The sequence below is a fragment of the Salvia splendens genome, chromosome 3, assembly GCF_004379255.2.
Source record: "Salvia splendens isolate huo1 chromosome 3, SspV2, whole genome shotgun sequence".
Classification (NCBI taxonomy): domain Eukaryota; kingdom Viridiplantae; phylum Streptophyta; class Magnoliopsida; order Lamiales; family Lamiaceae; genus Salvia; species Salvia splendens.
The window spans coordinates 14,633,752-14,656,327 of NC_056034.1; the positions used below are offsets into that span (position 1 = coordinate 14,633,752).

General features: G+C 34.8%; 3 protein-coding genes across 4 annotated transcripts; 2 read left to right on the forward strand and 1 right to left on the reverse strand.

Moving 5' to 3' along the window:
- Window positions 1–2,101: 2,101 nt before the first annotated feature.
- Window positions 2,102–10,844, forward strand: LOC121795162 (villin-2-like). Of its 2 annotated transcripts, none has more exons than XM_042193615.1 (23): window positions 2,102–2,263; window positions 3,690–3,883; window positions 4,020–4,119; window positions 4,231–4,299; window positions 4,381–4,617; window positions 4,752–4,929; window positions 5,054–5,186; window positions 5,635–5,794; window positions 5,873–6,023; window positions 6,099–6,199; window positions 6,275–6,433; window positions 6,664–6,732; window positions 6,808–6,876; window positions 6,976–7,113; window positions 7,533–7,661; window positions 7,993–8,140; window positions 8,256–8,266; window positions 8,355–8,495; window positions 8,570–8,695; window positions 9,332–9,397; window positions 9,621–9,888; window positions 9,972–10,213; window positions 10,293–10,844. In XM_042193615.1, exons 2-23 carry the CDS (start codon window positions 3,828–3,830, stop codon window positions 10,404–10,406), a joined length of 2,865 nt encoding a protein of 954 aa, XP_042049549.1. In that variant the 5' UTR covers window positions 2,102–2,263; window positions 3,690–3,827; the 3' UTR covers window positions 10,407–10,844. The 2 variants fall into 2 exon arrangements, with proteins under 2 accessions (XP_042049549.1, XP_042049548.1); XM_042193614.1 differs by having other exon boundaries at window positions 3,778–3,883.
- A 5,138-nt stretch (window positions 10,845–15,982) lies between these two features.
- Window positions 15,983–17,637, reverse strand: LOC121797190. The gene has a single exon (XM_042195936.1). It carries the CDS (start codon window positions 17,405–17,407, stop codon window positions 16,064–16,066), a length of 1,344 nt encoding a protein of 447 aa, XP_042051870.1. The 5' UTR covers window positions 17,408–17,637; the 3' UTR covers window positions 15,983–16,063.
- A 2,635-nt stretch (window positions 17,638–20,272) lies between these two features.
- LOC121796629 (protein FAR1-RELATED SEQUENCE 5-like) lies at window positions 20,273–22,576 on the forward strand. The gene is made up of 3 exons (XM_042195439.1): window positions 20,273–21,244; window positions 22,201–22,421; window positions 22,522–22,576. The coding sequence occupies exons 1-3, from the start codon at window positions 20,273–20,275 to the stop codon at window positions 22,574–22,576; spliced, it is 1,248 nt and encodes a 415-aa protein (XP_042051373.1).

Below are 22,576 nucleotides of genomic sequence, written 5' to 3' on the forward strand. Positions count from 1 at the left end.
TTTAATACAATTAATCACTCTAAAAACATAACGGTCAACACCAATTCTTCCAGCAATTGATCGTGGTTTAAAAATTTTTATCTCTCAATATACTCTATTTTTTTATTATATTCTTTATAGAACAAAGTATAAAATAAGTCCATATTTCATCTTTACAAAAATGGCTAATTTGAGCTTCAAATAGTCAATAAGTCAATATTTAATTTTTATAAAATGATTCAATATCTTTTTAGTTGTATTCTCCATTGTTACATGAGAAAGCTTCGACAATAAAATGCAATTTGCTAATTTGATGGTGAATAGTGTTGATTTTTTTTCTATGTGTTTTTCATTTTTGTAAGTAATAAACTGTGTTTGAAATAATTAATGGAAATTTTAATTTAAAACATTTTGTACAAATTTGAAACATTGATGAAACTTTGTATATGTATGATGTAATTGGAAGTAATGGTGTTAGTAGGGACTTAGCGGAATGTATTAATTTAAAACACTAATGTAACTTTTTGTATGAAATACGTAAACTTAATACTACTTTTTGTACTAAATTAAAACAAAGGTAAAATATTTTGTATAAAACATGTAATTACCCCGAAAAGGGGAGTATAAAATCTGATTAAAGCTATATAAATAAATAAACAATGAAACAGTCAAACAGATAATGTAAAATACATTAAAAAATTGTACTCCATTTTAAAGTTTTTGGAAGAGTAGAAATTGACAGATATCAATTGTTTAAAGTTTTTGGAAGAGTGGGAGTGACAGATATACCCTCATTCATGCACTTCGAAAATATCCACATATTTAATAATCAATTTGGATACTTTCGTCCAATACCAGTATTTTTTATTAGACCATATATATTTAATACAATATACAACTAAAATTAATAAAATCTGAGAAATAAAATAGATTCTAAAATCATAAACTTTAATTAAAATTTGGTATATATTTTCCATAAACTTTAAAATTAGTCGCAAAAATCAACTTAGGGTTTAGTGAATTATCCATGAAACCATTTTTTTCTAAACTTATAGGAAATTCACTATAAGAGATAAGTTCATGATTTTGGTGATCAAATTTAAGTTGATGGGAAATATGAAATATCAAATTATGTCAAAGTTTGTGATATTATGGATCAATTAACTTTACCAAGCCTCCTATTTAAATTATGCGAAAATATAAATTTAAATAAATTGTATACATGTAATTCTTTATTTTATTTAATTCTGTGTTTAGGATATAATTTATGACTAATTTATCTTTACGTATATAATATGGATGTTTTTAATGTGTATTTTTTATCTATAAATTAAATATGTATATGTATATTATGTTTTTATATAAATTGATTTTTTTTTTTTTAAAAGTGTAATGTTAGATTTGAATTCTTAAATACCAATGAATTTATATCAAGTATACTTTCAAGGAGTTCAGAGGCAAAATAAAAAATACTACTTTATAAATAAATAAAGACCTTAAATATAATTAATGATTTTTCAGACACATGTAGTGATATTTTTTTGAGTTAAAGGACTTAAAACATGCGAACCTCTAAATTCACTCTAAAAAGAAATATGCATAGTCAAAATAAAATGAAATTATGGTAATCGTATATCACTATCCAAAATTCCAAATCACATTTGCGTTGGAATTTTATGAAAAGTAGCCAAAGTCACGGCACAAACTATTATCTTGTGATTAACGCAGTACGATTACAATATTAATCACTCCTTTAATCTAATTTACTAAATTTCACTGTCAAAACGTTTTATACTGAAAATGAACATTCTTCATTACCAAAAAAAAAATAGAACACAATCATCTTCTTTGCTGGGAAATGTGTGTGCTCTGTTTTTTTTTTTTGCAATTCTCTCCATATACTACTATCTTTCTGGTGTATATGATGCACATAATAATGGTATAATCGCATATACTGTCTGTCTGAATAAATTCAGCAGCATATCTCAAAAGCCCCACAAAGTTACTAAAGTGAGAAATTAAATCCAGATTCATAGTAAAAAAGAATAAAAGTGAATATTTATACTACAACGAAGCAATTATTAATTTCCCCGTTTTTGTGTTAAAATAAGCTTTTCGCTCAATCTCTCTCCACCTTTTCCCCATTTTGCCAGCTCTCTTACCTCTATTCTCATATCCCCACCTATAAACCTTTCTCTTTACATACACTTTCTCTCTCTAAAAACTCCGGTCATCAATATTTCGTAGAGAGCGACAGAGCTGAAGTTGAAGAGATCTCTCAAAGGTTTGCGCTTTGCTTATTGAAGTTGGACCAGACACCTTCCGTTTTTAGATCCATTTTATTGTTTTTTCTGTTTGGTTTCGTGAACTGTTTGCTAACTTTTATACTATGTGGCTAGCTCCGCGATTTTCGGATGTGATTTCTTTTGATCCGAGTTTTAGGGTCTTGTGAGATGAGTTATTTGCTTAATTTAATTCTTGCTCATCGTTTATTAGTTAATCGAATTCGAAAAATAATGTGAAAAGATTTACTTTTGCTGTAACTAACCTCTGCTAACGATGAAATTCCAACTGTTTCTGGATAGATTGCTTGCAATTCGATTCACCGGGAACTGAAATAGTTTGTTATGATCTCTTATTTTTATGACGCGATGTGATAGTGAGTTGAAGTTGGAAGCTTGAGATTTTTTGTGTCTCAAGATAATTACTTGAGGGATTGTGTCTCAAGCAGGACATTAGGATATACCGACCTATATCGAATGCAAATTACAGTCTGGTGTAGTCGGCTTTTTGCCTCAAGGATTGAATGATTACTGTTTTCAGAATGGCATGTGACCATTTTGTCAATGTCATATGAATTTTTCCATTTTCTTCTGTCTTTCTGATATTGAAATATGTGAACATGCTGTAGTCAATTCTATACTAGAAATCACAATATAACAATACAGAATTTTTTCCCAACTCTGCTGCCTATTTAAACTTTTAGTGGATAGAGATTAGGTCATGCATTGATACTGCTTGCATCCATACCTGTACGGATATCGTCCATTTCATACTAGATACTGAACTGCTAGACGAGGACTTCATTCTTACCTCGTTCAGAATTTTTTATTTGAGTGATACTGGTTGGCCAGGTTCTGAAACTTAACTTTCTGGTATCCATTTGCTATAGATCATTATCTTGGCTACAAGCCTACAAGCAATAGGGATCTTATGTCCTGGTGAATTCATTCCTTCCTGATTCACTGAACTGGTTTAGAGAGAATATTGAGAAATGTATCATTGGCTGGAAGTCTTAAACAATTGGATGCTAGCAATATAATCGTGCTATGAAAATGTAATGAGGAGGCTCTGGCAACTGGCTCAAGTTTATTATTTAGTTTGGTGTTTCAAAGAAAACCTCCCCCTTAACTAGTCAATAAAATGTACAAGCCTGAAGTGATACACTTTGATCACCCTGCTGCTGTTAATATGGTTAGTCAAGGGAGTTTATTATGTAAAACTCTTGAATTAGTAGTAGTTGGGCTATATTCCATTACTTGTGTGCTGTTGTTGGGAAAAATTGGTCTTCTATATATCATTACTCAAACCAGCCTAACATACTGCTGTCTTTCTCTTTTCTTGTCCTTAAAAGGGTTAGTCGATTTTTTCTTGCTTGCTTTATGTAAATTTTCATTCTCTGCTCTTATTTATCTTTTGAATGACTGCAGAGGCTATGATAGGAGAATTTAGAGTTTACACGTCATCGTTTTGCATTCAGCCTAATCTCTTTGTTCTGGTTACTGCTTTCATCATTAGGAGCTTGGAGATATTATCCCCTGTTTTGAAATTCAGAAGGATATCATACAATGTCTAGCTCAGCAAAAGCTTTGGAGCCTGCTTTTCAAGGAGCGGGTCAGAGAGTGTATCCTTACATATGGAAGCTAACTAACATGTCCAGCTTGATTGTATATTTAAATATATAATTTAAGACTTCTAAATATTAGCCATTTCAGACTTCAGTTCATTCAGTTTGATTTGTTAGACTTAATACCGAACAGAGGGACTGAGATCTGGAGGATCGAGAACTTCCAACCGGTTCCTTTGCCAAAGTCCGACTATGGTAAATTCTGCTGTGGAGATTCGTATATTATACTTCAGGTGTGCTTGTCTGATTCCTCATCTTATTGAGAAGACAACTTCGTTAAATCTTTTGGAATCATTTTATTTTTAAGGGATTTATGTTCTGGATCAACCTGCTTCTCTGTGCAGACTAGTTCTGGTAAGGGAGGTTCTTATCTCTATGACATTCACTTCTGGCTTGGGAAGGACACTAGCCAGGTATTGATCTTGTTCACATTTGTATTCATAGTATACTTTCTTTTTATCTGCTTTGGAACTCAAATATTTGCAATGCTTTAGGATGAAGCAGGGACTGCTGCTATTAAAACTGTCGAACTTGATGCTGCTCTAGGAGGCCGTGCTGTGCAGTACAGAGAACTACAAGGGCATGAGTCTGACAAATTCTTGTCTTACTTTAAACCATGCATCATTCCACTGGAAGGTGGTGTTGCCACTGGATTTAGAAAAACTGAAGAAGAAGAATTTGAAACCCGGTTATATATTTGTCGAGGAAAAAGAGTTGTTAGGCTAAAGCAGGTAGGATTAGAGCATTCTACTACTACAACATCATAGCGACATGACTAATTTTCCATGTCGTGAGCATCAAAATATAAGAGTATCATGTAGAAAATTTCCAAATAGATAATCAACTGGTTTTCCTTAAACTGCAGGTCCCATTTTCAAGGTCCTCACTGAACCATGACGATGTTTTTATTCTTGACACCAAGGATAAGATATATCAGTTCAATGGTGCAAACTCTAATATTCAGGAAAGGGCCAAAGCACTAGAAGTGATTCAGTTTTTAAAGGATAAGTATCATGAAGGGACGTGTGATGTTGCAATTGTTGGTAAGTGCAGTCATAATAATATCTAGTATATTCTGTGTCTTGTTCCTCTATATGGAAGTCTATTATTTTTCTACGGTTTTGTATTCATTTACTAATAGCATGCAAATGCCATTCCAAACTTCAGATGATGGGAAATTACAAGCTGAGACGGATTCTGGTGAATTTTGGGTACTCTTTGGTGGGTTTGCTCCAATTGGTAAGAAGGTTGCTACTGAAGATGATATCATACCAGAAAAGACCCCTGCCAAGCTTTTTAGGTAATTAGTTGTGCTTAATGGCGGTATCAAATCTAAATATTTCAGCATTCAACACATATAGCTCTCTTTTGGACGTAACATTCTATGAGGATGTTGAGCTATAAAATACTTGCTTATTGACCATATATCAGTATGCAAGTATATCAGTATCAGTTGTTTTCCTTGGAGGTTCATCTCACATGGCACATGCACCTAACATAATCATAATCATAATCGTCAATCCTGTAATGTGGTTCTTGGATTGGTTACATATCAAACAGTTTTTTTCTAGCATAAGGAATTGTTTGTTTTTGTTAGTTGGTTCACTTTTCACACGTTTCAAGCTTTAAAGTGCTTGTATGTGCTTTCTTATGTTAATATTGTTCACTGTTTAAATGTCTTCTTATTGTATGATTATACAGCCCCAGAAAGTAAATGCTCACCACTTCTTTCATTTGCCTCTTGACAGTATTGTTGATGGTCAAGTTAAGATCGTGGATGGCGAACTTTCCAAGTCACTTTTGGAAAATAACAAATGCTATATGTTGGATTGTGGTTCTGATGTATTTATATGGGTTGGCCGAGTTACTCAAGTTGATGAGAGGAAAGCCGCCATTCAAGTTACAGAGGTAGGGGACTGTAACCTCAACCTCACATGCTGGTATTACAACTAGTACTTGTAAACTCATATGCAAATCATATCTCAGGATTTTGTGGCTAGCCAAAATAGGCCTAAGTCAACCCATATAACTCGGCTAATTCAAGGTTATGAGACTCATTCATTCAAGTCAAACTTTGATTCCTGGCCATCAGGATCTGCTGCACCTGTTGCTGAGGAGGGAAGGGGAAAAGTAGCAGGTATATCCTGAGGGGTTCAGTCACATGCTACTGCAAAATGTCTTCCAGTATTTAACATTTCCAAGAATTTTGCAGCCTTACTGAAGCAGCAAGGTGGTGTCATGAAGGGAGCCAGTAAAAGTGCCCCTGTAAATGAGGAAGTCCCTCCCTTGCTTGAAGGAGGTGGAAAGACAGAGGTCTAACTTTGCGCTGGTCGGCTTAGTAGTTTGTTTCTGACATGGTAAAATGTGACATTTATTTTACATTTCCAGGTTTGGCGCATCAATGGTAGTGCCAAAACTCCTGTACCTACTGAAGATATTGGCAAATTTTACAGCGGGGATTGCTATATTGTCCTCTACACATACCATTCTCATGAAAGAAAAGACGACTACTACTTGTGTTGTTGGATAGGAAAAGACAGCATTGAGGTATTATAAATTGCCATTATAGTGTGAAAGCAATGCAAATTATTTGAGTATGTCAAGAATTTACATGTGTGTTTATGTGAAAAACTCGTGAGTGATTTATTGATGAGGCGGAACGCACAAATTCAGCGCAGTAGCTATGTTATTATACAAATCTGGCTAAAAGTTATTATGTCAATGTTCTGCATGATGGCTTACAAAACTGAGCTAACAGTTGGTAACCAAAATTTTAGGAGGACGAAAAGATGGCTGCAAAACTATCCAACACAATGTATAACTCACTGAAAGGGAGGCCAGTGCTGGTAATGATAAACTTCATGTTTGTGATCAAAGCAATTAGATATAGGAAATTAAGCTATAAACCATGCATCGTGCAGGGTATGATATATCAAGGGAAAGAGCCGCCACAGTTTGTTGCAATCTTTCAGCCTATGGTGGTCTTAAAGGTGAGTTTACTTCATCGAAGGAAAGAAACATTTGTAATAAATGCAAAGAAACCTTGTACAATTATCATTTTCCCCATCATTCTGAAATTGTTTTGTTAGGGTGGAATGAGTTCGGGGTACAGGAATTATATTGCTGACAAAGGTCTAAATGATGAAACATACACTTCTGATGGTGTGGCTCTCATCCGCATATCTGGGACTTCACCGCATAACAACAAGGCTGTTCAAGTTGAAGCAGTAAGAATCCTTGTTTGAACTCTAGTTATTTCTGTCTGATTTCTCTGTACCTGGAACATTGATTATTCACTTGTCTACAAATTCTTTGACATGCTTAGATCATTCTTCATCAGTAGTTGGACTGTGCTCTCGTTGCTGGATAATTTTTAGCTGAAGCTTCATTTGATGCTAACATAAACTTAAACCCTTGCGCATGGTGGGCAAGAAAGAAAGATAGGACTGTGTTCATGGACTTGAGAAAGTTATAGCTTTATCTAAGATTTTATCTTAAGGATCAAAAGTAAACAGTGGTCAGATAACAACTTACTGGCTTCAACTTAATGTCAAAACTAACTGTGAAGAGTTTATGAGTTGTCCTATGTGTTTATCCTGCTTGCCTGTACTGATTCTGCTTTTCTCAATTTGTCTTATCTTCTTAGACGGCAACATCGTTAAACACAAATGAATGTTTTCTTCTGCAATCTGGATCTTCAACTTTTAGCTGGCAAGGTAATCAATGCACCTTTGAACAGCAACAGCTGGCAACCCAAATTGCCGAATTTTTGAAGGTAAGCATTTTCTTGCAGTAAACTTCAAGATCTCAGGATCTTATTTAAAATTGATTTGCACATTTGTATAATATCATATGTCTGCTTGGTTTTTGAAACAATGTGGCAGAAATATAAATCGTGTGCTCATACTGTTGTTTCACTATGGATTTCTTTTGTAGTGTGGTTATATTATCTTAAGAATTAGTTTCTCTGTAGTTGGTGAGATATTTGTCTGAAAACATTGAATTCCCATATTCTATTAGAATCAACGTCTGGATGCTTAACATGAATCTTAAGTCAGCTCTTTGTCTTTATCATTTAAAATATCGTATAATGTTCATAACCTCAGCCGGGATCAACCATTAAACACACCAAAGAAGCAACTGAAAGCTCATCCTTTTGGTTTCCTCTTGGAGGAAAGCAAAGCTACACCAGCAAGAAGGTTTCATCCGAGGTTGTCAGAGATCCCCACTTGTTCGCTTTCTCCTTCAATAAAGGTACCAAGTTTCTTAGTGATACTATTTTGGACTAATGGCATCCTGAATGCAATAATTTTTGTCTGGTTCTAACCTTTTTCCATTTTGATGCACATGCTGCCACATGTACTCCCAGGAAAGTTTGAGGTACATTGGATGTAAATTGATTCAGAAGTTTGTTTTAGCTGTTTATACACTACAACTATGTATTCTGACATAACATATAATTCCACAGGTGGAAGAAATATACAACTTCTCTCAAGATGACCTTTTAACTGAAGATATATTGATACTTGACACAAATGCTGAAGTGTTTGTTTGGGTTGGCCAATCAGTTGACTCTAAAGAGAAGCAAAATGCTTTTGAAATTGGCCAGGTAGTAGAAAGTCTTACATTCAGTTAATTGTTATTTTCTGTTTTGTGGTTCATTGACCAGCGAAGCTTATGCAGAAATATATTGAACTGGCTGCTTCCTTGGAGGGGTTGCCCCCAAAGGTTCCATTATACAAAGTGACAGAAGGAAATGAGCCAAGCTTCTTCACCTCCTATTTTTCATGGGACCCCGCCAAAGCTAGCGTATGGCATCTCTCTCTCTCTTTGGAGTGCTATATGGTTATCTTGTGTTCTATTTCTTTTTGTAAACCAAATTTGTGACAAACTTTCACGCCTCACAATTTCTTAGAATTCAAGGTACATTTTTGTTTCTGAAGATATTGATTTTGATAGATGGTTACTCCTACTTGTGCTCATGCCCATTACGTTTCAACACTAAAAACCACCATTGTAGAGCTGATCTATGGATTGGTTGGATGAGCAGCCTGATTCTTGTTAAGGGTGGGGTCACACACACACCCAATATTTTTTTATTTTTACACTAGTAAAAATCTCATGATTAGTCGGAAATTTGCATTAGTCCCTGGCGTGGCTAGAATACGTCTCTCATTCATGCAAGTGCCGCGTTATCACTTTATCACACAACAATAAGACCCCCTCAAAAAAAATTCCTGCACCCACCACTTTATAAGCATAAATGCGATTTGCATGTCATTGTAATAATGCAAACCAAAGAATTCACTATTCTGTTTCAGCGGTAACTAGACCAACAGAGTTAGCCTATGTGAATGTGTTTTACAATGAGTGTCTGTTGGTTTTATCTGATGGTTTTACATAGGTGCCAGTTTTAACCAATGCTCTCTTTTTTGTTGATAACAGGCACATGGAAATTCGTTCCAGAAGAAGATCATGCTACTCTTTGGGGGTGGTGGTCATGCTGCAGAGGTGAAATTGAATAGTGTGCTGTTATGTGTATAAATGTTGAATTTCATCCTTGTGCAAATTTTCTCCTTGAATAACTGTTTCATTTGATTTTGGATTTATTTTTGCCTACATTCTAAAACATAAAATACATTTTCTATGCATACTACGATTGTTACTTGATTGGAGAATGACCAGGGCTTTGTTTGAACTATAATTGACTTGGTTTAACTTATCTGCTAATCAGGAGAGGTCCAATAGTTCGAACAATGGGGGGCTGACTCAGAGAGCATCTGCTTTAGCAGCTTTGAACTCTGCCTTCACTTCAACTTCAAGTTCAACTTCGTCTCCAAAAGCTACTTCGGCCCCTCGGTCAGGGGGGAAAAGTACAGCTTCACAGAGAGCAGCTGCAGTGGCTGCTTTATCAAATGTTCTGACTGCCGAAAAGAAGGGACCAGCAGACGTCTCTCCTTCCCAGCCAAGTAGAAGTCCACCACGAGAAGCTCGCCCTTCTGGTACTATAGGATGTCATTTCATGCATCATGCTCTCTTACCCGGCCAATCTATAGTCGTATAGCTAACACTTTGAAAATTTCAGTTTCAGCTCCAGTGAAGAGTGAAGATGAAAATGAGACTGAAGAATTCCTAGAGGACGTGAAAGTCAAGGAAAATGAGACAGTTGAGACCGCACCAGAAACCAACGGGGAGGACTCAGGATCAAAGCCAGAGGCTGCCCAGGAGGAGAACGGCTCTGAAAGTGGTCAGAGTACATTCAGCTACGACCAATTGAAGGCCAAATCTGACAACCCTGTGACCGGGATTGATTTCAAACGAAGAGAGGTTTGTTAGTTCTTGAATAGACATTTATCCACCTCATATCCACAGGCACTGATTCTTTCTTCCAAATTGTGGTGTTCAGGCTTATCTTTCGGATGAGGAATTCATGTCAGTAATGGGAATGACCAAAGATGCTTTCTACAAGCTGCCCAAGTGGAAGCAGGACATGAACAAAAAGAAAGTGGATCTCTTCTAGAAAACAGAGATGCAATTCAAAAAAACGTATTCCTGCTTCGCCTCAAAGCTTTTGGTTTGTCTCTCTCTACACCTATCATGATGCCTGGATCTGCACACATCTATATTTTAAGTGTTCTTCCTTACAAATCATCAAGTTTTCTTCCGGTATTTGGTTTTGATTATGTGATGTCTGCGCTGAAGAGTGATTTCTTTTTTCCTGTCTTGTCTTCAATATACGTTTCATGACTCCGTTTGTAGTCTGAAAAACAGGAAGCAGATTTAAATTCTTTGATTTGGTTGGTATGTTCATCGGAGTTCCTCATTCCCTTCATCCTTTTAATCATCTTATATTTGTCGAGTTAGAAGGGTGTATATGTATTTTACTTTGTACATTGCTCAATGAATGTAGATGAAGTTGTTTGTCATCACTTTGTATGAAATACTGTACGTTATGTTATGAACTCTCTATCTTTCTGCTTTCTTTTCCTTTTCCTTTTGAGAGTTTTGAGTGAAAAAAACCATTGATTTTGATCATTAGATTTATATTTTGCCATGCTTTCTTTTGTAGCAGAAGCTAATAAAGTCTTATCATTTTGTGGTTCGTTCGTTTGTAATTTGTTTACCAGACCATTTTGTGTTTTGGATATTACTCCTATTAGTTACTGTTTCATTCCCTTTTTTGTTACTACTTTATTTTCGTGTAGAATATTTTGCTCATATTATGCCAAAGTGTAACTATTAACCTTTAATCACGACAAAAAATGAGGTGCCCCAGCAATCGGAATCATTATTTGGAGATATCTTGATTTATGGTCCAAAAAATTTTAAATAATTGTTTGCAAAATGTCAATTGAAATTTAAGTGGTGTTTGATTTATTGCAATTAAACATATATGTAGTGATTCACGACTTCTTTTTTTGGAATTTTAAGTTGAAGGCTTATCCACAGTCCATACCAACCATCATTTCATATAATTAAGAGTTGCGCCATCGTAAATTCGTAATTATTCTTTGCTAATCATTCATAATCCTGCATGTTGGTTTGCCATTATTGCTTCCTTTATTATTGGCATCATTCATCTTTCTTGATTCTCTATCATCCACGGTTTATAATTATTTTATTTTAATTGTCTTGATCGGACAAAACAGGAAATAGTTAATAAAATTTCAATCATAATTTGGAAAATTGTCTGCAGTTGGACCGTGTAAAGAAAAAAAGCAATCTCAAGTAGGGGTACATTACATATGATATTTAAAAATCGAATAATCAATCTTAATTAAATTAAAATATCAAACTTAGACAAAATCTATTTCTCACAACTTGTGTTTGAGTGGTCGAACTAGTGACCCAATCAAAATCCAGCCAAATAACTGGAATAGATTAAAGGCAACAAAAATTGGAGCCATCTTAAATAATTGGAAGAGATTAAAAGTCCAAAATTTTCAAATAAACCTAGATATACATTAATCTCATTCATGTGCAGTCCAAAAATATTAGCAGTAGGCAATGGGTGGTGGTGTGGTCACGGGGGAAATTTAGCCGAAAAATGTGTAGAAATCACGTGAATTCAACACAAATCACAACCCCAAATTAATAGATTATATTTTATAGAGCAAGTATTTCATCAGTTTCTTTGCTACATTTGTCTCAATAGTTATGAATGCGGCATGCATTTCTATCAGTACCTTATTATTTGCATTATTTTTGGGGAAGTTTTCGATATATCTCCTCCAATTATTTCTGCATCTGCCATTTCACAAGATGTCATTTTAAACTATATAATTCTTCTTTCATCAATTTATTGCGTATACGATGGTGAAATATAGATGTAATCAAATACTAGAATATAGCATAAAACCTCATATAAGAAGAATATATTTTAAACTCTAGTCTCAAACTACTAGTGTATAAGTACGGCAGAGAAGAAAATGGTTATCTTGAATAAGACGAATAGAGTATGATTTACAAACAAAAATGTCTCAAACTATAAGCAATATGCGCTCATTTTGTAGGTTTCGAGATTTTGTTGTAACTTGTCATTATTTTTAAATATTAGAACCAAAACGAAGTAGTCTTTGAGTTATTTAAAAATATAAAATTTACAGTCACATCTGAGTACAAAATTTGGGAGTCAGAAAAACAAACGCAGATATAAACACGATAGTTTGAGGTATAGATAATAGTTTCTTATAGTTGGGAATATATTTGTTATTGTAAAAACTAAAAAACATTACTATAACTCAGGGGTGTGATCGAGTGGCCTCGTCCATCCTTAACCAAATTATCAAGGGATCAATCTTTGCTTTGGGTATGAAGCAACTTTAAATCCTTGGGTCAGTTACCCAAAAAAAACTAAAACATTACTATAATACTCCATCCGTCCCGGACTACTTGCACATTTCCTTTTCGGCATGGAGATTAAGGAATGCGTGTATAGCAAAGTCAACAATTGCGGCTGTAGGTGATAATTTTTACTAAAAATGGAAAGAGTGCAAATAACTTGGGATGCCCAAAAAGGAAATAAGTGCAAGTAGTATGGGACGGAGGGAGTATTATCTAGGATTGAAAGAAAAAAAAAGACAAAAACGACCATTTCATGGATATATCGTGGAACCTAATTATACAATCAGTATCAATCCTTTTAAACAATAGGTGCAAAAAATAATGTTTCCATGCATGTAATTGTAGTATATTTTAATTCCATGCAATATTGTTTGTCATTATGCGATAATCATTGATTAAATAGAGTATATGTAAAGATTTTATTTTTTTGAAGCGAATATGTAAATATTCTTGTCGCATACTGTATTTATATGCAACTTGTCCAGCACTGAAAATCATGTGAGGTGGTCCCATGGAAGATAGATGCATTTAGGCTTATCATGATTTTCAATATTTTCAAATTTATACTGTAGGAGTATTTAATTATCAACTCCATTGCTTTCAATCGATTATATATGCAGATATCCAGATTAGTTTTTGAAGACAAACATATGTACAACTACAAGTTTGATTTTATTTGTATTGAAAACTTAATGTATGTACCGTCCGAGCAAGAGTAGGGGTTAACACCGGTGCTGCAAAGACATAGACAAGGAACTACTCTTATATCTGAAGCAGAGAGGGATGTGGATGAATCGAAACACATTCGAAAGAGAGAGATTATGAAGATATGTAAATTTGGAATTGCATATTTAACTCATACCAACAAGGTGAATCTTGGACGAGTTGGACACTTTTTTTATTGGGTTGGACCAGCCCTCTATCGAACTGATCCAAATTTAAAGTCTAAATATATTGTCTAAATATACTGCTAGGGTCAGATAAAATTAGCCCACAGTCAGTGACTACGATTCTATCTTAAAACTAATTAATTATAGGAAGAATGAATTATTAGACTTATATAATTATTTTAGTATTTTCTTTATATCGATATGAAATCCTATTATATTACTCCTTCCGTCCCACTTTAGAAGTCTCACTTGTGTTCGGCATGGGTTTTAAGAAATGTAAAAGAAAGTTGGTGAAAAAAATAGTGGAATGTGAGTCTTATTTTTATATACTAGTTTTATAATAAAATGTGAGTGAAAAAAAATTAGTAGAATATGATGTTTATTACTACTTATGAAATATTTCAACTGGAACTCCTAAAGTGGGACATCCAGATATGGTTAACAGGGACTCCTAAAATGGGACGAATGAAGTATTTATTTATCAATTGCCAACATGAAGATGCACGTTTCGATATTAGCCTTGAGCGTCACATAAGTTGGATTCTAATTAAATTTTACACTAGTATGTTTTGGCCTATCATGAAAATTAGATTAATTAGTCTTCACTTATATAAAAGAGTTAAAAAATAATGATGTCAACGTGTGAGACAGAGGCAAGACGAAAGTGTGGGTGTAGCTATTTCAATGATATGCTCGAGATTGGTACCATATACTAATTAGCTAAACAATTTTGACTTCTCTTCCTACATCTCTGTCTGTGTCTCTCTCATTTACACCCATTTATACTAGGAGGAGACCTACAAGTCACAAATCCCATTAATCATTTTATAATTAAGTTGGATTTATTTTTAAAAAATATGGATGCCATAGATTGAGATATGTGTATTTATGATGAAGGTGAGCGAACACATCAAGTATTTCTCTCTTACTAGTTTTATTATGCTCATGTAAATACATACGTATAAATGATTATTATTGTGTGCCCCCTCTTTTTTTATTTCTTTTCTTTTCTTTTCTTTTCTTTTCGGTTCTTGTTCTCATCCAATAACATATATGGCTTCTTCAAAAAGATTTGGATCCTATGTTTGTCCCCCACAATGTGAGGATATTTCGACTCAGTTTTTCCCATTTTCAAATACTATGCAATTATCACTAATTGTGCGCCGAAAAAGAAGAAGAATAATATGAAAATTGGAGGGTAAGTGGAATTCATTATTTTTGTCGGTGGCCTTTTGTAGTTGATTTTTCGTGATGGAAATGCGATCATCATGCACTCGCTTTCGTAATCTTCAGCTTGTATCAATTTTTCTAAACAGCCTCAGTAATTATTTTCTATTCACAATGAATGCAATAACTTTACATGTTTATTATTAAAGTTCTCACAAATTAAATCGTATAAGTATTCATTTTTACTAGTCCCCTTCTTATTATTGCATTGCACTATATTAATAAAATTACTAAATTTGTTGTATAATTTATTGAACTTAAAAAATCGCCACCCTCCAAGATTCAAATCTATGTAATTTCGTTTTTTTAATTTAGTAAACTATACACCATATCTAGTTATTTTATATAACATGTGCAATAATAAAAGAGGAATTGCGGATTCATGATAAGAAGGTGATTTATTCGATACCCTCAAAGAGACCACCACCAAAATTATTTAAATATGAAGTATACTCCGTTTTACAAGTAAGATACAAGAATGTTGCTGATTCTCACGTTATTATATAATATATCAACCACTCCAGTCTCCAAGTTGAAGACAAGTCCATAAAATAAATTCACAATTTGTGAGAAGTTATTATTTTTAAAATTTATTTTTAATTAGTAGTGATCGAAAATACTACAATAGGATGAATATGAGGACTGGAGATCGATTACTTAATTGCCTTCAAAAAATTCAACGCTTTTGCTTTTATAAATGCTTAATTATTACTACGATTTACGAGATTTTCTAAGTTATCCTAATTCAATGTTGCTATCTTAGTAGTAACTCAACATTTGTGATCAAATTTTAATTTGAACAGATACTACTAATCTAATCCCGGACCTAATTTGACTGTTACCCATTCAAGGCGACAGTTGGTCACTGACACAACCATATTTACCACTTATTTCCTGACTCTGTTTTTTCAGTCAAATACTAAGTTTTAATGTAGTACTAGTAGCAATTTTAAGTAGAAACAAATTAGTTAAATAAATGTCGAAATCAATTAAAGCTGTAAATTAAAAACCACCAGAAAAAATAAACGAATCTTTTCAAGAATTTAACTAACCGACATTGAAAAAACATCTACAAGCCAAAAAAAAACAAGAAACAGTTCAGTGCAGTGCAGTGCAGTTGTTTAGCCCATGCAAATTAATTGAAACAAAATTGATTTTCTAAATCATCACTGTATTATCAACAAATTCTATAAAGTATTTAAAAGAAAAAACAAATTCAGTACCGACATTCACTATAAACTGTAGAATCTATTGGAAACGAGCATAATTGGGTGATTAAGGTGGAATTAACATCCAAAGTGGTATTCTTCCCACGCCTAATCAACCCATGCTTACTCCTCAACAAATTATGTGAACTCACCTCGCCCAGCGACTCAGTTGACACGATCAAGTTCACTTCCTTCAAAACGTAGTCGTTTCCAACGAGTTGGTTGAAAACACCCGACTCGCTCACCGGATTCTTCTTCTTGACTCGCTGCTGCATGGTAGCCCTCACAATATCAGTCAACATTTTGCTGCTTACTCTCCGAATCCCTCTCGACCCGCCCATTAACACGCCCGAGTCGACCCGAGTTTTCTCCGAGTTTCTCTTCCCATGTCTGCCCACGGCATTCACTAGGACCGACTCGGGACCCTGACTCCTGACTCGGCCGAGTGGGTCACCGAGTATTAAAAACTCCTTCACGTCCACTAGCATCACATGCTTGAAATTCCTCCTGACCCGACCCAATAGCATCGGGTAGCAAGCCCATCTCCTTAAACTCATTGGAACATGATCCAAAAACCCGGATAGCGAGTTCTCCGGGTCGAGTTCCTCCACGTCGAAACCCGCTACCGAGCCGTAACTCAACCGGGCCGACTCGTTTCCGGTGGAATCGCTTCGAATTCTCCGACCCCAGATTGTTTCGCCGCTTTCTCTCTCTCTCTTTCTGAGTTTCGTGAAATGGGTTACATCGAAACTCGCTGACGAGTGAGAAACATTGCTCGATTTGTAGCGAGTTAGGAGCTTGAGGAACGAGTCGTTCTCTTCGAGAATGGCGGCGTCGAAGGCGGCGGTTTTGGAGGGGAATAGGATCAAAAGATCGGATTTTGCGGCGAGGGGGGAGCGGTGGAAGAGGCGTAGGAATGATTTCAAGTCGTCCCGAGTTAGAGAGTCGAGTGCATGAGCGACGACGAGTTCGGTCATTGCTCTGGTGCCTCGTCTGTAGAGAGTGCCCATTCCTTGCAGTGCATGAGAGGTGTTGGAGGAGAATTGAGGGGATTTGGAGATTAGGTGGCGGCGGCGGGTGGCGGTGGTGGTGGCGGAGGGGAGGGTGGAGATGGTGAAGAGGAGGAGAGTGGTGAAGAGGAGGAGGAGGCAGATTGAGATTGTGGACTGGGCTTTGTGGATTAGATGTGATGAATTTGTGCGCTTGAATGATGCAGAGGTTGAGAATTGATTGAGATTGTTGGATTTTCTGGTGTTGGGTTCTTGATTTTGATCTTCTTCGGGGAACAAAACGAGGAGGAATCCCATTCCCCAACCTTCGCCATTGCTCCTGCTCTTGCTTGTCATTCCCATCTCACTTTCTCTCTCTAAACCACACAGACGAACAAAAGTTTCGATCTTTACCTCATTTTCTCTTTTTGCTCTCTCTCTCTCTCTCTCTCTCTCTTATTTCTGGGGAGATGGATTTGCTAAATGCGTTAAAGTTCAAATAAAAGGATTAATGAGTGTTAGTAAGATTTAAGAAAAGGTGGGAACTTTCTTAAAGAGTGAAAAACAAAGAGGGGAATATAGAGCTTTTAATGATTAGACTTTAGGGGAGAATTTCACTCTCCATTAAACTACTACTACTATTTAATACTTTTAACAAATTTTCCCCAACTTTGTTGTAAATTATTAAGGTCGTGATTTAAATAAATGGGAATTAATTGATGGGTAAAATTACGCTGCGCTATTCAGAAACTTATCCAACAAAAAAAACAAAACGTTCGCATCAAAATTTCAATCCACTTTTGTTCCCTATCATCCAGTCATGCACAATTAGCAAATATTTGAAAATCTCTTACACTATGTACTACATCCAGATCAATGAGACGTTTTCTCATAAAATAACTTTATATGAACTTATACATTTCATCTCACGTCCTTTATGACATCCGCAACGCATCCGGATAGTGTCATCGCAGAGGAGCGAGACACAGGGGTTGTCCTTTCCACTCCCCTCCCCCCTTTGGAACAATAAGCCCACTCGATTCCTTGCGGGTGGATTTCAAAAAACTTTTTTAAAAAAATTAGAAATTATTAATTTATACCTTTCATTCAAAATATATATTTTATACAATAGAACTTTTTTTAATTTTTTTTTCATTTTTTACCCTCTAACTACTTTTTACACTCAATTGATAATTTTTTTCACTCATTTAATCTCTCCTGCATTTGCTCAAATCCAATTTCTCTTTCAATTCAAGTATAGATCCGAGTTTAATGGGGTGCATATATGAGATACATAATTAAAATAAAAAAATTACAGTAAGGTGTGCGTGTCTTTATGTAAGAGTTTTTAATATAAATTCCACAAAGTGTTCTTGTTTGTTTTTTTAAATCATATCGCTATCAAGTAAACATCCTCGCATGTTGCAGTGCTTGTGTTTGTTGCATTTTGTTCAATCGGACGACTCCTACTTGACTCCACACTCGTGCTCTCATTCACGTCGTTGCTTGGAACGGGGTTGGTTGAGCCGCTGGTAGAGAATTGGATATTGGAGGCGTGCTTCGTTCTTTTCGGTCTGATCGTTCTCTTGTATGCCCTCTTTTCACAATGATGAATTTTCTCTTAAGTTTGTGTGCACTTGAAAGTTTTTCTTTTTGTTACCTTGATAGGTCCATACAAACGTCTGAAAGTTTTGTGATAATTAAGTAAAAATGTTTGAGTTTTAATTAAGAGTGTAGACATATCCAACTAGTAGCAAATTTTATTAGACTTTTTAGATATACATAAAATTAAAATGAATGTGAATCATTAGCGAATAGTATTGGAGTATTATATAGACGGAAACACATAATGATAATATTAAATTTATTATATTAAATTAATATTAATTTGGAAAAGATTATATGTTTTGTACTATATTTTTGTATCACATTAGTCAATTTTAAGATTATTTTTGTACTAATATTTATAGGATGTCAATTCAATATGAATAGTTTTGAAGAATAATATTACTATATATTATTTCCTAATTCATTATGTTTTACTTAGGGTAACATATCATTCCACCAAGGTGGTGAGTGAAAACCACATGAAAGCAGTCTAAAGGCAAGATCTGAAAACAACAAATCCATTAAAAGCAGCAACTGGCTTCTAAACGAAAAAAAAATTCAAATTGGTGTGTGTGAGTTGGCCAAGTGATAGAGAGGTATGTCTGAAACTAAAGGTCTCGGGTTCAAATTCTCCGTGGTGCGACCTTTAAATTTATGTTCATTTACCCATCCAAGAAAAAAGCCTCAAACTAAATGGAAAGAAAAACAAAGCAAACACTAAAACCCAAGAGAATAAGATCAGCGCATCACTAAGAGAGCATATAAGCATATCAAAGCAACCAAGTACCTTACCCTCCGGTCCAGTTTCCGAGGTCGCTCAAGGGTGAAGGACTCTGTTGGGATAGTGAAACTCATACACCAACGTTTAATCCATGATTTAAGACGTCATATAAGTCTTTCATTATTTTATTCAATTGATCAATTAATTTTTGTCTATTGATATATATCTTAAATGTCATTTCCCCTATTGATCTCCAAAATTTGTCAATTTTTGGTAGATACTATTATCCATCTAATATGCCAGAATCATGATGTGGGAATACGTTATAGGAGAAAAGATTTGCTGCATAATTAATATGGGCGTTTGTGGGCGACTAAATCATATGTAAGCTACTTTCCTTAATTTTAGAATTTTACAAACAGAATATAATTCCCTTACATCTATCTCCATGTCAGCAATATTATTTATTTTCTTTTATAACTTTCCTTTTTTCTCTTTTTAGTTATCGTATCTGTGTTTGTTTTATATACTCCATGTTTTCTCCTAGGTTTTTATTACTCCATAACTTTCAAAGTGTCGTCTCTCTCGAGGAGTGCTAGCATAAGGTTAGTTTTTAAGCCTTGGTCTTCATATATGCTTGGAATTTCTTACATAATTTACATGTTTTTTAGTTTTACTTGTTTATATCGTATATGCTTGATTAATTTTTTTAAATAGTTTCATGTTTTAATTGTCTCTTGACTGAATCTATACTTCTAATGATACCAATTAGGAACCACCAATTAAGAACCTCTGGCTTATCATAAAATTATCAATTTGTGTTTTTTAAATTGTTTCTATTATTCTGTTTGCTTACATTAATTTTTTGAATGTATTTTCTTAGTGTTTTGAGTGAAAATATGAACGATCAATTATATATTCCTCAAGTTGCAAATGATCGAAAGCCAAAAATTGGAATGCAATTTGAATCAATAGATGATGCGTTTGAATTCTACAATCAGTATGCTCGTGAAGCAGGTTTTAGTGCAAGATATAGCAATAGCAGAAAGAATAAGATGACGAACGAAGTTGTTTGGAAACAATTAGTATGCTTTAAAGCTGGTCAAACTGATGAAGCTCGTTCAAAAAATCGAGCACCAACTGGTGGTCTGATTCAGATAAGAGTTCGTGGTGAAGTTAGAACTAATTGTAAGGCAAATATTTCCATTGTCAAGCAACAAACTGGATCCGAGTGGAGTGTTAGCGTCTTTATGGAAGGTCATAATCATGGACTCTTTACTCCGTCAAAGGTGCATTTACTCTGGTCACACCGTAGTGTTTCTGCTGTGAAGAGAGTGTTGACTCAACAATTTTCAGAAGCTAATATACCAACCTGTCAACAAATGCAACTATTGGAGATGGAGTCTGGGGGGCCCGAAAGTGTAGGTTGCACAGAAAAACATATCAGGAATTTAGAGAGAGAATTAAGGGATGAACAAAAGGGGATCGATGCTGAAACTCTTATAGAATTCTTTACTTCCGAGAAGGAGAAAATTTCATCATTTTTCTTTGACTATGAGACAGATTCAGATCATATATTCAAAAGATGTTTTTGGGCAGATCCTAAATCAAGTAGGGCTTATGGAGCATTTGGTGATGTTGTTGTGTTTTATTCCACTTATAACACTAATAAGTATGGAATGATTTTTACACCTTTCGTAGGGGTTAATCATCATCATCAAACAATAGTTTTTGGTTGTGGATTTCTAAGTGATGAGAAGACAGAATCGTATATTTGGTTGCTTAATAAGTTTATGGAAGCTATGTCAAGTGATGCACCAAAAACAATCATTACTGATCAAGATCCAGCTATGACGAAAGCACTTGCACAAGTACTGCCAGAAACAGTGCATCGTTATTGTTTGTGGCACATATTGAACAAATTTTCAGAGAAGATTTCTATAGTGACTTTCCGAGATTATTATCAGAGCATAAGAAATATTATTAAAAATTCAACATCTCCCGAGGAATTTGAGAATGGATGGAAAGAGGTTATTAGATGTGCTAACTTGGAACAAAATAGTTGGATATTGTTATTGTATGGAATGCGGCATAAGTGGGTTCCAACATATTTTAGTCATGTATTTTTTGCTGGGATGTCAAGTAGCCAGAGATCAGAGAGTTCGCATTCATTTTTTAAAAAAGTATGTCTCCCACAAGAACTCATTGATAGATTTTATCACACGATTAAATCGGGCACTAAGACGTCAAAGACACAATGAGTTAGTTGCAGACCATGTTGACATGAATGAGCAACCAAAAATCAAAACAAATTGGCCGATGGAAGCTCAAATGGTTAAAGTCTACACGAAAAAAAAATGGACGGAATTTCAAGATGAAATTAGTCGAAGTCATGGTTACTTTGTGCAGTAAGCCTCTACCAGAGATGATATTTTGATTTACAATGTGATGAGTTTCCAAAGTAGTTCGTCCTCAAAACCAAGGCTACTGATGCATGATAAAAATAGTGACCATGTCTCATGTAATTGTGGGAAATTTGAGTTTGATGGTATTTCGTGCAGACATATGCTAGCTTTCTTCTGTGTCAACCAAATATTTGAACTACCTGACAAGTATATCCTTAAGCAATGGACACGAGAAGCAAAGATTGGTGTTGCTTATATATTAGATGATGAAAACTGCAATGATGATCCAACAAGATTTTTTTATCTCACGACGAGCCAAGTTATCTTATAAGGCCTCAATACTAATTGATTATGCATCTTTGACTGACGAGGGGACAAAGTTTTTGGATGAACAACTTGATTACATACATGGTAAAATCAAGGAAATGGGTATTAGTCCAACAACTATGCACGGAAGTCAAACAAGGAAGAGCTTAGATAAAACCAAAACCATTGGTGATCCTTCTAAGATAAGATCAAAAGGATGTGGAAAGCGAATGTTATCATCAAAAGAAAAGTCAATTTTAAAGACTAGGGCTTGTCGTGGTTGTGGACTACATGGTGCATCACATGGTAAACGTGATTGCCCAAAGTTGCAAGACATGTATGTGAATTATTGTTGAGTTCCATTATTTACATTGCTTAGTTGTTTTAATGACCAATAAATTTAATTTACTATTTTTGCTCTCATCTTTATATTTCAGATCAGTTGCATATGACCATCACGACATTAGTGAATATGCAAATGAAAGAGCTTGA

Excerpts from the sequence above, each read along its gene's own strand:
- LOC121796629 (XM_042195439.1), top strand. The coding sequence starts at position 20,273 with ATGAACGATCAATTATATATTCCTCAAGTTGCAAATGATCGAAAGCCA. Across the intron at positions 21,245-22,200 it reads TGACGAAAGCACTTGCACAA|GAAATGGGTATTAGTCCAAC; the intron begins GTACTGCCAGAA and ends GGTAAAATCAAG. Across the intron at positions 22,422-22,521 it reads TGCCCAAAGTTGCAAGACAT|ATCAGTTGCATATGACCATC; the intron begins GTATGTGAATTA and ends TTTATATTTCAG.
- LOC121795162 (XM_042193615.1), top strand. The coding sequence starts at position 3,828 with ATGTCTAGCTCAGCAAAAGCTTTGGAGCCTGCTTTTCAAGGAGCGGGT. Across the intron at positions 6,434-6,663 it reads TAGGAAAAGACAGCATTGAG|GAGGACGAAAAGATGGCTGC; the intron begins GTATTATAAATT and ends CCAAAATTTTAG. Across the intron at positions 6,877-6,975 it reads AGCCTATGGTGGTCTTAAAG|GGTGGAATGAGTTCGGGGTA; the intron begins GTGAGTTTACTT and ends TTGTTTTGTTAG.
- LOC121797190 (XM_042195936.1), bottom strand. The coding sequence starts at position 17,407 with ATGGGAATGACAAGCAAGAGCAGGAGCAATGGCGAAGGTTGGGGAATG.